General features: G+C 52.4%; 1 protein-coding gene across 1 annotated transcript; it reads left to right on the forward strand.

Annotated features, from left to right (window-relative positions):
* The first annotated feature begins 9,105 nt into the window (after positions 1-9,105).
* On the forward strand, positions 9,106-11,517 carry NKX3-2 (NK3 homeobox 2). Its single transcript, XM_017824499.1, is given in 4 exon segments — positions 9,106-9,397; positions 9,400-9,448; positions 9,450-9,499; positions 9,948-11,517. Coding segments are annotated over 4 exon segments (867 nt in total). The 3' UTR covers positions 10,424-11,517.
* The last annotated feature ends 3,532 nt before the right edge of the window (positions 11,518-15,049 follow it).

The raw sequence follows: 15,049 nt of genomic DNA on the forward strand, positions 1-15,049 counted from the left end.
GAGAGTAAAGACGAAGAGAGAAGTTGTGGAAACATCAAGCAGACTAATCTTAACCCCCTTTTCATCAGCCATCCTTATTCCTCATTTCTTGCAGATCACTCTGATATGACTAGAATTACCTTTCAGGCTTCCAGGACCTAGCATACAAGAACTGGGACAGACTCAACATCAGACACCTGCTGAGCCAGCAGGTGGAAAAATAAAGCCTGTTCTTTTAGGAAATTATTGAACACTCTCTTCCTCTTGGAGAAAATGCAAGGGGATTTCTCTGTATTGGCTGGGGCTCAGATTCTAAGGCACATGATAAAGGATACATATCTAAGCGAGCTACAGCCAGTAACATCCCAATATATTCATGGGCTGGTGTTATCCTTATCATGAGTCTCAGAATCAACACTTTTTGAAAAGGAGTTTATTAAATGGGAGAGCACTGTGGTGCTCACAAGAAGGACCAGTACCATATACCATGTCCAAAGGGCTAGGGCTATTGGAACAAAACAATGCACAGATCCCTGTCATGACAGTGATTTGTAGATGACAAACTACTTTTCAGTTCCACAGCTGCTAGTCTTCTCTTCTCCTCACTGAAAGGATCTCTCCATCTCATTATCCAGGTGTTCTGACATTTATTATACTCTCTGTGAAAGCAGCTGTTACCTTATACCAAAGCAGTTACACAAGATGCCCAGGCCTGCTTCTGAGGTCACCACGTATTCAAAATTAGCCCTAGGAGCTGTAGTAGTGCACCTGGCCATATGCAGACCAAGGAGCAAAGCATTTGAAGTTGAAAGGTGAAAGTTCTTCCATAGCCTCCATAGACTGCAGGGTGTCAACTCATCTCTCCAGCAGGCTGCTGCTCTTCCAGAGCCTGCCAACAGTTCACAGGGCTTCAGGGTCAACACACCTTATGGCAGCAGAGGTTTCTTAGAGTTAACTGTTGAGGACACACTAAAATAGCTAAATTAAGCCCTGTGAATGAAATATTACTGTATGTGAAGGTCCTTTGCCTTTGGGAGATTTTTGTCCCCTGCATGATAGCTATGGGCACAGTCAGAGATAGGAGTATCAATATGGGCATGACTGATCCATAGGTATATACACCATCCGTGTTTGGGATGTTCAGTCAACCAGACTATCATCACAACAGTACAAGGATGTTGGACTACAAGGGCTCTGTTGCTTATTTTGCAGAAAACTGTACTGCAGACATCTTTTTGGAGCTATGCAGAAGAACACTTCATTTTTTTGAGTTGTATATCCTCATGAGGGAGCGTATCTGGTGCAAAACAGCCTTTGACAGAGAGGTGTTGCATAAAGTGTACATTGTGTGGAAGAAATATAGTCACACCAGAAGTCCTCCAGAGATATGAAAGGACAGTTGATAGCAACATTTTTGACTGAAGTCTGTATTTTAATGCTTCCTACAGGCAGCAGTTTGCCATGGTCCTGTACAGGGCTGGAACACTAGGAGAACATGGAGAAAAGCATGGGGTTGTTAATCAGCTTTTGTAAAATACAGACAATACTATAAAGCACCAGAAGGCTACACCACACACTAAACACTTTCCAAAGCAGGGAGAGCAGAAATCTCTCATTTGTCCTGCCAAAAATAACCTCAGCCATAGTGCAGGATATCACAACTTTCCATCTTGGAAGTATTACCAAAATGTTCTTCCATACAGAACTCCTCTACTTCCCTCTTTTATTTGCAGGCAGATTTCTGCATTCTTTTGTTGCGAAAAGTCTAGACAAATAAAAGGATTTTTTCTTCTTTCAAGGGATACATAACTGATATTTTGTCCACCTGCATTTCTGGTCCTTCCTACATCACAAGAGTTTTCAACTAAGTCACAGGAATCCTTTAGTACTGGCGACTTCTTCAACCACCTCATTAACAATCTTTTATGTAATGGGATAAGGTGCAAACTGCTTTTTTCATATTACACATTTTTATTTGTCATCTGGCACCTTCCTTGATAATTTTTTTCTTTTGTTAGGTAAATCCCAAAATATGCCTACAATAAATTCAAGAAATAGCTACTTCTATGACAGGAATACCTTGAAAACCTACTCAGGAGACAACCTATAATTCAGAATGCCTGAATTTAGGCAAAAACAACACTAATGAAGAAAGAAATTCTGAGAGGATAGAATTGAGTATCTTAAGGACAAGACAGGGTGCTTATTTGCAGTCATCCACAACCGACGTGCTCAAAGTCTCTTTTCTTTAAGGAGCACAGAAAATATGAACAATACCTGTATTGCCTGCAGACAACTTGCATCATGTTTGCTTATTTTCAGGCAGTCAATTAAATCTGCAGGTGTACTGAACAAAACGGAGTCACTAATTTATTTGTGAAGTTTATGTAAGTATTTGTATTCTGACTGGGCAAGCCAAAAGAATTAGTGATTTAATGTAAAAGTCGTGTTCAGATGAAACATACAGTCACTGTACATACAAAATCATTGCCAGTGGAAACAGCTCACACAGTGAACTTGCTAATTGCCCTAACTTCATAAACTCAGTGCTGGATCCAAGGTCTCCATGCTTAGACTGCTTGGCTTGGCTGCTCCACCAGAGGTTATCAGGCATGGATTGTGGCAAAACAACACCGTGAGCTTGCAAGGCAGCTGCAGGCATGGACCCTCTGTCACACAGCACGTAGAGCTGGGGGCCTCGTTTTCCAACAGAGCTCTCAGAGAGGCTGGGCTGTCTTCAAAGAACAGAGCTTCCACAGAGTGAGATGCTTGGTCTAAACTACCTGGCTTCCTTCTCTGCTCAACAACAGGATGGGTGCTCCCAGGGACCAGACCCATCACCCTGTGCAACTGCCTGGTGCACTCACACCTCTGATTTCCCCTCAGACACATGTACACAATCACATAGGCCTGGATCCAAAACAGGATGGATGTTCCACAATTCTCATCTCTGCAATACGTTGTGTTTGAGACACCTGAGTCAGTTCTGGAGTTCCTGAGTCAGATCTGCTTCTCCGAGCAGCACCCCAACAGCCAGCACTGCAGGCAGGAGGCTGCCCAAGACATGCACAGAAATGCCACATTCTGTCTCTATAGGGTAAGCTTCCTATTCAGTGTGAGGAGGATGTGAAACAAATGAGTCCTTAATCTCAAATTCTGAAATTTTTGAGTAATTGGTGATCTGTGTAAATTTATAACTGATAAGTCCCAAATGCTTCCAGATTTTACCTTTGATGGGTGTCTGCTCCTGATATGAATAATAAAAAGATAGAAAAATTAATATAAAATGATATCAACTTGCTGGCAATAAAGAGGTGACTCTAAGACAAAGATGTGAAATCATTCTAGAAATGTAAACAGTTCCAGTATTCTGAGAGGCTGTCAGGCTTAGGTGGTTTACCTAAGCTTCAGAAGCAGTAAAAATATTTAAATGTTAAGCCAATGTAGTCATTGATTTAATTATCAAGTTAGTCCATCATACATGAAAAGTGAGCTCAGCTGTTTCAAACAGAATAGGAAAGGTCATTACTTACATATAAATTGAAGAGCAATGGTAAAGGAAACCTGGACTTCATATGATGTTGTACCAAATAAACACCAAATGATTAATCTGTGCTAGGAGTGTTCTTAAAAACCTAAAGACTTGCATACAGCAAATGCATCTACTGTATTATAGTGAATAGTCATTAAAATGTTCTAGTAAATAATAAGGGAAAATTCAGAACCAGTAGATGTACCAGATACTGTATGGGAGATTCACACATACATGACTTTAACATAAGTAATTTGATCTGTTTCTACTTCAATTTTTCTATCAGGGACTGCAAATAAATAGACTACTCCCTCCTTTTAAAATTGCATGAAAAAGATAAAAAGCTAAATACAGGAGCTACAAAAGCTTTAATTAATGACTATAAGAAGCACCTAGTCATTTGGATATGCTGGTTTGCTTTTTGTTAGTAAACAAGCTAATCTTGTCCAGGTTGTATTGCTATACTACAGATAACTACAGATAAATGAGGAATACATAGCCATTTACTGGAGTAGTAGGAAACCTAGCATAAAATTAAGAAGAGGGTCAAAGAGAAGATTTATTTCAAAAGCTGGTCGTGCCTGAAGGTGGCTGTGGGATAGGGCTCTCAGTGTGCGCAGAGCTCATTGCCTCCTGGCGCTAAGCATCAGACAACCATACAGCTTCACTCCTTCCTGGGAGACAGTTTGTGTGTCTTCCTTTTCAGGGTCTGTAAGGTGGAATAATTCAGAAGAAACTGCCATGCAGCAAAATGAACTGTTGGTAGTTTGTTTTCATACTTGGTACTGTGCATGCCAACCCTTCAGGTTCTAGTGGAAAAATGAAGCAACAAGAGGGAGATTTGGGTTAGCTTTCCCAGAAACAGCATCTCTGAGCAATAAAACTGTGTCACTGTATATATGCAACCAGCAAGATTCAAGCATTCCTTTCAGTTTTGTTGTAAACTCCTATAGGAGCATTTGTGTTTGAGCCTCCCAGCCTTAAAGGACATGAGCTTTTCCCCATATAAGGAGTATGAGCAGAAAAGGGGATTATAAAGCAGCTATTAAAACCTACTGAGCTAATTCACTAAAAGGTTGTCAATCTAGGGAGATTAAAGTTCTCATTGTCAGCACTATATTTGCACATATTCAGTTGGATTCTTAATATCATTCCAATTTTTCTCTTAACTGTAGAAAGTATATCCTTCTCTCACTGAAATCCAGAAGCATCTTACAGTTGACAATTAAGCAGCAACACAGGATCCTGATGTCAACTGCAAAAAGCAATTTGAAGACTGAGTGTTGCAGCAGTTACTTATGTGAGCTCCCTCCCGAAATACACAAAGAAATCCTGGTAGGGATGTGGTTTAGAGATGTACAGCTGTCACCTACTGTGCAGTTACAGTTACATTTGGTTGGAGATAAATTGTTGTTATTTAAGAAACAGAGTCAAAGCCTAAATCTGTTCAAAAGCAGATTATCTGAGATTTTCCTGAAAAACCAGCAAGTTGTCCAGGACACATTTATGTGCCTTTGCTGCACAGTCAGAGAACAGCACAGCCAAGGCAAAAGCCATGAACGAAATCTTCCCCATCACCAACAGAGTCACAGGGGATTAAAATTCCTTGTAGGAGGAAGCACTGTTTGCACCACTGCCATCTTCCACCTAAGCCCCTGGAAGACCCATGGGAAACTCAGCAAGGATTTGCATTGCTCTGAGTATATCAGGAGGCAAACTAGGAACAAGTCGGGGGACACAGCTTCTGTCTAGGAAAAATAAAGATCACCTCTAATGAGGTATGGCAAAAGTATTACCTACCACCATGCAGGCTTTGGGAAGTGCTGCCAAGAGGGCTACAGTGTGTGGTAGCCCCTGGTCATGAAACTTCTTGGCCTGCCTCAGAACTGAGAAGAGCTTGGAGGGCAAAGCTAGCCTGGCTCTGCTGGAGAGCTGGCACACGGAGGCTACACCACTAATTAATTTCCCATACTGGGCAAATCCTACCCTGGAGGAAAGTTTATAACATTTCCTTTTCCCAGCACAATCCATTCCCACCCAGGGGACCATCTGGGTCTTTTTATACAACGCTATATATTGTGTAAAAAGTGCATGCTCTTCAGAATGCCTTTTTTAAGTTTGTGCTTTTACATATGATAAAGAGGCTTTCATGAGCTGGCCATGAGCAGGACACATCCTTCCCCGTTTCATAACCCCATATGCCAGATGCAGTGCTTCTGTGGGTGAGCTCCCTCACATCTGGCGAGCCAAACGGCTCAAGTGGCTGAGAGAAGCCACCTCACGCTGCAGCCAGGCAGGCTCTGCCCCCGCTGTCCAGCTCACACTATGCTTTATCATTGGACACCGGGACAGGGCACCGAGGCTGTGCCTCTGCACCTGTGTCTCTACACGGCGCGACCACCCCATGTCACCACGGCCCCGAGGACGGCCCCGGCAGTGCGGGGCCGAGCTCCAGCCCCAGGGCAGCCCCGGCCCGGGCAGTGCGGCGGGACCGCCTCTAGGTGGGGCAGCCCGGCCGCCGGCAGCGCCGGGCCGGCTCCGCCGGTGGGAAGCGGGAGGGAGAGGGGCAACGAGCCGGGAGTCTCCGGTGGGCGCGGGGAGAGGCACTTTTGGGACATGGCGGGGTTTGGGCTTTCTCCGCTTCAATGTAACACACGACTGTGAAACGGCGGATCCCAGGCGGTATATTTCAGCTTTTGGCCGCTTCCAGGCAGCGAGAAACGGGAAATGCGGAGCCTCTGTTAGGGGTGGAAGCAAGATGGGAATCGTGCCCCCGCAGACATCCCCAGGTTAGGTGCTACCCTGCCTCTCGGCTGCCTACACAGCTGCCTCCTTGCGTCCCCTCGGAGCCTTTTTCAGCGAAGAGGGTTTGCGCCCGATTTCTCTCGCGCAGGGTCGGAGGGGACCCTGTACCCCCCGCACGCCGTGGCAGGGCCGCCCCGGCGGAGGGCGGCCCGGAGCCGGCTGCCAGCGCTCCTCCACCGAGGGGGCCAGCGTGGAGCAGCGCCGGGCCGCCACTCTCCCCCCATCCCTCCCTCCCTCCCGCTGTCCGTCTCCTCCTCGGGGCTGGGGGCCGGGGGAGGCGGGACCACCCAGCTGGTCCCCGGCTGCCGCGGCCCCGGCCCGCCGGCCCTGCCCGACCTCCCTCCGCCGATCCCCTGCGCCTTACCCCCGCTGCCGCTCGCTCTCCTCTCATCCCGGCCTCTTCCCCAGGCATTTCCTCCCCCAAACAGCGGTTTTCTGATCGGAAAGAGGGCGCAGAGATCGACCGGGAGGCGGGGGAGAAAAAAAAATTAAGAAAGAAAAAAAGAAAAGGAGGTGGTGGGGGAAGAGCTGAATAAATTAGCAAAGAGTTTCAGACGTTGTAAACTAACTGCAGGTATTTTCAACAGCTCGGGCGAGAAGCCTTGTAAATCAGGGTATTCGCGGGCTGCAAACTGCCTGTGCCGGAGCTCGAAGCTCGGCTGCACCGGGAGAGCGCCTCGTCCTCCTCCCCGCCGCTCCCTGGCCCCCGCAGCCGCCAGTTCTGCCTCCTGCTCGGCGCTCTGCCGCACCTGAACACAGCCCGAAAAAAGACACGCACGACGGGACGCTGTCGCGGCCAGCCCTGCCCGGAGCTCCCCGGCTCTGCCGTGCCCCGATCTCCTCTCCAGCCGTCAACCCAAACCACGGGTGCCGCGACCCGCATCTCCAACCTCTCCCCTTGGAAGCCCTTCCTCTGTCCCCACGTCTGCGGCCACGCATCTCTTCTGAGAGCCCAAATTTCATCTCTTGGCTGTTAAGCACCCCTTAAAATGCCCGTACAGGGCATCCTTATTACAACCCTATCTTCTCGTAAGCGGATTTCTCGCAGCTTCCCTAGATGCCCCTTGTTTTCCTCCAGCTCTTAAAAAAAATCCCCTTTGGATATTTTCTGAGTGTATCATGACACGAAATTTTGGGTGTCAAAGCGACTGCTTTCTTGAGAAATACGTACGTAAAAAGGGATAATGAGTGAGACCAAACAAAGTTATTAAAACAGTCTGAATTTGTTCAGGAGGATAAAGCCTGTTCCCGCTCAGTCCCGCAAAGGGGCTCTCTGGCTTCGTGCCGTGTATGAAAGAGGGATTATTTATTTTATTAATTTATTTTTTGGGTAAGAATTATGATTGAAAACGTTTAATTAGTGCCAGAGTCGTTGATAATCAATTATCGTCGCTTCGTAGTCTACTGTAAACAGACGCTCATCTCTGCGGCATTAAGTAGGGAGGTGGTGGCGGTGGCCACACGCCTGTGTAGAAGCCCAGTGACACCCTGGGAATTTGGCTCATGAAGCAAAGCCTAATTTTCGGGAATCTCTTTTATATGCTCTAGCTCCTTACGTGGCTGCGTTCTCCCAGCACCAAAACCCCACGTTCGCGAAGCGCAGGCGTTTAATTTCTCGTGTACCTGCTTGATAACCTTGCCGGTATTTTTCTGTTAGTTCCGAGAATGCCAATAATATTTGAAATAAAGAAAAGCGTGATGCTTGGGAGCATACTGTTGTTTTGGCAATGAGTCGCATACATACAATTTCACATGCACGTAATAGTTTCGAAAAGCTTCTTGTGTAGGGCCGTTTTCTTCCAGGGAAAACATCGTTTCAGGGAAAGGAGTCTTTATTCTGAGAGAAATTGTCTTCCTAATACGGGCTTTAAAAGCCCTATGGACAGAAGACCGTCCTAATATAAACCCGACCATGTTTTTAAATAAACGCAATAATGAAAAGCCCATTTTCCAAAACCGGCCGAGGCTGTTTTGCGTTCACACGGCGAGCGGCCGGGGCTTGGGCGCTCTCCCCGCAGCGCGCAGAGCCCCACACCGGCCCGGCGCCGTGGCCCCCGACAGACCCCAAAAGAGCGGCTTCCTGGGGCTCTTCCTCAGCAGGACGCAGCAATGCCCGGAAGCCCGCGGCGTTGGTCCCGTCCCCGCGACGTTTCCCACTGGGATCGGACCCTTCCCCGTCGCTGGGCTTTACCACTGGCTGCCCGGCTCGGCCGAGGCGCGGCGATAGGGGAATACGCTCGAACTGTGCTCCTACACAGTTCCACTCCTCCAGGTGGAGGCCGCCGCTCTTTGCCCGGGAGCGGGTCGATCCCGCCGAGGCCCGCCCGGGCCGGGCCGCCCCGCGGGCCCAAAGGGGTTAAGGGGCGGCGCGCGCCCCGCGGAGCCGCATCGCCGCGCGGCGGGGAGCCAATGGGCGGGCGGGCCGCGCGGGCGCTGCCCAATGGGGAGGCGCGGGGCCGGCGCTGTCAGGCGGCCGTGAGGGATGGCGGCGCCGCCGGCAGAAAAAGCGGAGGGCGGGCGGGGGCGGGACAGAGCGGGGCGGAGGCAGCGCCCGCGCCGCCAGGGACCCGCGGCGGCGCCCGGCGCAGCGCGGTGGCCCCGGCGGCCCCGGCCCTATGGGCGGGCGGGCCGGCAGTGGCGCAGAGAGGCTGCCCCCGCTGGCGCCCGCCCTCCCGGCGGCAGAACAGGGCCCGGCACCGGCGCGGCGGCGGCGGCCGGCGATGCGGTCGCCCAGCTGAAGGCGCGGCGCGCTCCGCTGCTCGCCCGCGGGGCCGCCCCGCCGCCGGGCCATGGCTGTTCGCGGCGGCAACGCCCTGACGCCTTTCTCCATCCAGGCCATCCTCAACAAGAAGGAGGAGCGCGCCCGCCACGCGGCGGGGCGGCCGCCGCCCCCGGGGGCTGCCGGCGGCTGGCGGCTGTGCGGCGCCGCCGAGGACCCGCCGCTCCCAGCTCCCGCCGCCCGCACCCCGGCCCCGCGGACGCCGGCGGGCTGGGATTCGGACTCGGCGCTCAGCGAAGACCCAGAGGGCGAGCGGCGCTCCGAGGAGGAGGGCGCCGGTGGCAGCGCCCGCCCCGCGGAAGCCACGGTCGGGGGGCGGCCGGCGGAGGAGGCGCAGCCCCCGGAGACGGCGGAGCGGGACGGCGCCGTCCTCAGCGACAGCGAGATGTCGGCCGCCGTCTCAGGTAGGGGCGGCCCCGTTGCGGCCCCTCCGCACCCGCGTGGGGAGGGCGGGAGGGTCCCGGAGGGCCGGGAGAGGAAGGTGTTCGTGGCTTTCCGCCGGCCCCGCGGGGGTTGCGCGACGGGCTCGGGATGTACCGGGGGGGGGAAATGCCCCTGAAACGCGTCCCGCGGGGGGAGGGAGGGCGGATCGGGGAGGGTCCTTGTCCAGGTTGAACCTGCAGCCAGACAGGGCTCCCGGCGTTTAAAGGAAACCGAGGAGCCCCGGCTGCCCGCGGGGGCTGTTCCGGCGTCGGGGAGGGCAGCGGCTCGGTGGGCTCCCCACTCGCCTGGTCGCTGCGGACCGGCCGCAGGGAGCGCGCCTGGCCGCGGGTGCGTGCCCCGAGAGGAGCGGGGATGCGGCTGTCCCGGTGCCTGCTTGCCCTCATCGCCGTGCTCTCGCCCTGCCCGCAGATCGCAGCCCCCCGGACGAGGAGGACGGAGCGGGCAAGTGCGGGAATTTGATGCCGGGGGAGGAGGAGGCGGCAGCGCCGAAGCCGCGGAAGAAGCGCTCCCGCGCAGCCTTTTCCCACGCGCAGGTCTTCGAGCTGGAGCGGCGCTTCAACCACCAGCGCTACTTGTCGGGGCCCGAGAGGGCCGACCTGGCCGCCTCACTAAAGCTCACCGAGACGCAGGTGAAGATCTGGTTTCAGAACCGGCGCTACAAGACCAAGCGGCGGCAGATGGCCGCCGACCTCCTGGCAGCCGCCCCCGCCGCCAAGAAGGTGGCCGTCAAGGTGCTGGTGCGCGACGACCAGAGACAGTACCACCCCGGCGAGGTGCTGCGGCCGCCCTCGCTGCTCTCCCTCCAGCCGTCCTACTACTATCCCTACTACTGCCTGCCCGGGTGGGCTCTGTCCACCTGTGCTGCAGCCGCCGGCACACAATGAGGGGTACACATACATATCCCGCTGCCCCCGACCCCCATCCCGTGCACACTGGCAGCCAGGAAACCCATCTCCCCTCTGCCACCCCCCCATCCATCAATCCATCCATTCAGCTTCTCAAATCCAGATCCCCAGCTGCAACTCTCAGTGCCTCGGACAGTATTTATTATTATTTTATTGTTATTTTTATTATTAATATTTTTGGATGGTTCCTCACCCTCTCCTCTTTCAACATAGGACTTCTCGGCCAATCCCAACTCGACCCTCACCCCATCCCCACCCCGCCAGCTGAGGACTCTCATGATTCGGCACGACTTGTTCATGGTATCCATGTTGTCAGTGTATTCGGTGTAGACTTCTTGTTTGTTTGTTTTATTTCGCTTCGGATTGGTAGAGACTCGATTTGTGTGAAGAGAGAGAAAGAGAGAAAAAAAGAAGAGGAAAATAAGTACGACCTGCAAAACCAAATGCAGCTCAAAAGAGGAGATCAAGGACTCCATTCGTGGATTGTAAGGAAGATTATTTTTGTCGTCTGAGTCCTTGGTCTTCCAACTCGTTGCAAACTGAGTGTGCCTTGTATGGTGCTGAATGTAAGGAAGCTTCTTTCAGATCCCCCCTGCTCTTGTTGCCCATGTTATTCCTGTACTCCATGATCCCTGGCAAAGGATAAATATGTCACAGAAGGGTGAGACTTATATTGAAACTCCTGACTTCTTCTTTTCCTTTTTTTCCTGAGATCTTTCCATGTTTGGGGAGGGAGGAGTTACGAATTTTTCGCACTTTCCAGATGTATTAAAGTTGTTATTATTATTATTATTATTTTTATATTCAATGTGAATATTTCTAGTCAGGCTTTTTAAGAAATCGATGTAATGGGAAACTTTAATACCATCAGTGCCTTTTATAGTTCTGCAGACCTTTCCTCCAGGGATGGGAACTTCTGATCTGCCCAGCAATATAATTACAGTCTATTTTTTCAAGGTAACTCGTTGCTTTTTTTCCCCTTCTTCTTTTTCCCCTCTCCAGTTCTCTTTCAGTGGCACTGTGCACTCAACTAGATTATTTACTTCAAATGAATTGTGAATGTTTGTAAGCTACCCGCTGTACTTGGTTTCTTTTTTAATTTATAAACTTTAGTTTAACACATAGTCTGCTGCTTGTGTCGTTTCTGAGAGCAGACACGGATTTCCCCAGCGATTATTTTTCCCCACAGCAGACTTCAGACTATATCTCAGATCACATCCCTCCTTTTCCCACTTGCACAGAGGCAGGCTCTGGTTGGGACTGGCAGCTCCAGTGGTGGGGATCGTGGGGCCTGGCAGAGTTCTCTCCCACTGCACCCCTGGGCCATGCCCAGCTTCACCGTGCAGAGCCGGTGCCAGTTCCCTCTGGGAGGCGGAGGGGTCGCAGAGGTTCGGGGTGGGTGCTTTAGGCACTTCTTTGGTGACGCCTGTCCTGGATGGAGCAATCACTCTTCTGCCGGGGAGCTGGGATCGCTGGCTGAATTTACGGCTGCCAGTTGCAGTGAGGATGCAGTGAGGTCCGAGGAGCCACGGGGGACATCGAACAGGTTTTCCTGGTCGAGGGTGGCCTTACCGTGCGGGCTGCTGCCTCGCTTCCCCGGGCCGTACCGGTTTAAAACCTTGGCGGTTCCTGGGGAAAGTGTGTGGGTCGGCAGATCGTTTTCTCCCTGCTGGAGCCTGGCGGGGAGGCCGGGGCCGCGGGCCGCGGGTGGGCGCCGGAGGTTTAGGATGGGGCTGCAGGAGGGGGCTTCGTAGTCCTCGACGAAACCGCCGAGGCCGTCTGTATCCCGACACAACCGCGATAGCCGCTTGGGGCAGCGTCCCGCCCTGGACTGAATCCCCTCCAAGCCTCCGCTGCGAGTCCGGGCCCTCGGCGCGGTGCTGGCGGCTCATCCCCGCCGCCGGCTGCCGGTCTCGGGCGTCCCCGGCAGGGCCAGCGCTGCCCGAAGGGGAGGGCAGCCTCCGGTGGGGTGGGCAGCTCCCCTCGGGGGACCAGGGCTGGGCAGTGGTGCTCGGAGGGACCGGCTGCGGTGGTTTCCCTACGCCGATGGAGCCTTGCCCGGACCTCGCTCAGAGGCCGCCGTGTTGCCTGGGCGCCGCCGATTCTTCACCACCGCCGGCTTCTTTCCTTCCCCGCTGGGTCGCATGGGCTTCCCTCGGGCTCCCGAGCACGGAGTGGTTCGCAGGAAGCCTCTGCTGCCCCATCGATCCCCAGCCGCCGTCCTTGCAATCCGCCCCAAGAGGCAGCCGGGCTGTTTCCCCGTCAGCCCCTCACCTCGGCCCTTCCCTGTCGTCATTTCGCTTTCCCCAGGCTCGGGCACCCTGCAGACGCCCGGGCTGGCATCCCGGCGGCACTCGGCTCCCTGTGGGCTTCCCCACCCCAGCATGGGCTTCAGGCGAGCCCACTGCTCCCAAAGCCGACACTGGGGGGAATGTCATCCCACTGGGGGGAATGCTTTGGATTTGGTTTTGCTACGCCGGGCGTGTCGGCGGTCTTGCTGGCGAAAGGAGCGCTCCAGATGTAGCTGTCCTATGCTCTACAGCGAAGACCTTGGCGGAAGTGAGAAGACTGACATTTATTTGGCCCGATCCTGAAGCTCTTGTCCCTTTTTTCTTTCTTCTTTTTTTTTTTTTTTTTTTTTGGTAACTATTTCCTTCCGCCGGTCCCACTACTTTCCTTCCTGGGAAAACGAAACTTTTGGGTGGCAGAATCCGGGCCCCCGTGCAATTGGGGAGGTGAAGAGGAGTCCCTGCTGCCCCTTAATTTGCTTTTTTTTCTGGCCCCTGGGGACGTTTTTCTGCCGGTAGCCCCGTACAAGACACCGAGCTGACTCCCTTTTGATGAGACACTAGCGGAGGTTCTGACCCCGGCGGGGGTGGCTTTCGGCGAAGCTGGTTATAGTTCCTATCGGGCTCCCTGTTCGAGGGAGAGAACTATTTCTAAATCTTTTTTTTCCTTTTTTTTTTTTTTTTGTACATCGCCGTGTTATATTATTTTGATTCGTGCTTGCTGATGGGTGTAGTGCTCTAGGGAACCTCCTGATATGAAAGGGAAGCACTGGTTATTAGAACTTCCTCAGGTTGTAATGCTGGGTAATACACAGAATAAAGCATCAAAATATTTTTCTTTGAATCACGTAAAACTAAGATGCATTTTACTCAAGACAGAAGTTGCTGGGAAAGATGGTCCGATTGAAGTTACCTTGAATTTTAGGATTGTGTTTAATATCGAATATTTACGCATAGACAGTGTCTTCGTTTGACATTGACAAAATCCGATATTTGAGAAATGTCAGTATTTTATATAGGGAAAATGTAATCGATATTTTACCGGAATTTGGGGGCATTTCTATTCCTCTTTTTCTTTATAATTTTGAGTTTTGAAATATAGAGCAAACGCTCTGCATCCTTTTATCTTTTCTTAATGACAAAATCCCCAGTAAAGTGCACATAACTGTACCAAGGCCAAAGGAATTACTCTGGATTTTCGGCATTTAAGTTATCTGCAAAACCTAGGCTCTCACACACTCTCTCCACACACTCCCTAAACACAGATTCATCTCAACAGCGCATCCACCGCTGCAAGGTGAAATAATCTCCCTAACGATATGTCCCAATTTCGGCCTCTCTCCCAAACCTCGAATCTGTACAGGAGCCGTGGGAATCATTTTCCATCCGACCATGAACAAGTTCTAGTCTTAAAGAAAACACTCGCAATGGCAAGAGGGAGAGAGAGAAAATACCACAGCTACAAGAAATTCGGTTGTTGAAATATAATGTAAATTGTGTATATCTTTGCATATGTCTCCACTGGCGCTTGTGTTTGTGTATTAAACACTCGCATAGGCGCAGAGTCCAACTCTGCAGTCGGGAGGCTGCCTATATTTAGATACCTCCCGCTCGCTCACGGGGTAATAAAACAGGAAACCACGTAGATTTTCTCTCCCCCACGCACACACACACACTACTACCCTGGTAGAAAGCGACACTTCCCCGGGAGAAGGAGAAGCGGCAGAAGATGCCGAAGCACAGGCTCTGGCAGCGCAGCACCTGCCCAGCCTCCCAGGGGCTCTCGGCAGCAGGGGCCAAAGGTGGGCCGAGGTTAAGGGCCTCTCCCCGGCAGGCTTTGGCAGGCTTTCTTTGCGCTCTGCTTCTGCTGTCAGAGGGACGGCGACGCGCCCCGAAGGTCGGGGGCACGGGGAATCCCGACCGCCCTCCCAGTGGCTCTCTCGGGTCTGCAGCACCAACCCGCCGGAGCAAGCCGCTCCGCTGGGAGGACTCCGAAGCCCAAGGACAGGGATGCTCCTGTCCGCAGACAGTCGGGAGTGCTGGGAGACCTGCTGGAGCAGGGCTGACACGGGCGGACGGAAAGCCGGACCCCCGCGGCCTGCGGAGATCCAGGGCATTGCCAATGGTGGCTCCATCGAGCAGCCTGGCTTGTCCTGAGGTGATGGGAAAAATAAGGGGCAAATCTTTCTGCCCCGGCCACATAATCGGGGATGTTACCGCTCCCCACCTGTCCGAAAGCCGCGTGAAAGTGGATTCTTTCGCGTTGTCCGCTGCTGCAGCGAACACCATGATTAACCGGGAAGCAAGGTGTACCGGG

The sequence above is a fragment of the Lepidothrix coronata genome, unplaced genomic scaffold, assembly GCF_001604755.1.
Source record: "Lepidothrix coronata isolate B3197 unplaced genomic scaffold, Lepidothrix_coronata-1.0 Scaffold111, whole genome shotgun sequence".
Classification (NCBI taxonomy): Eukaryota; Metazoa; Chordata; class Aves; order Passeriformes; family Pipridae; genus Lepidothrix; species Lepidothrix coronata.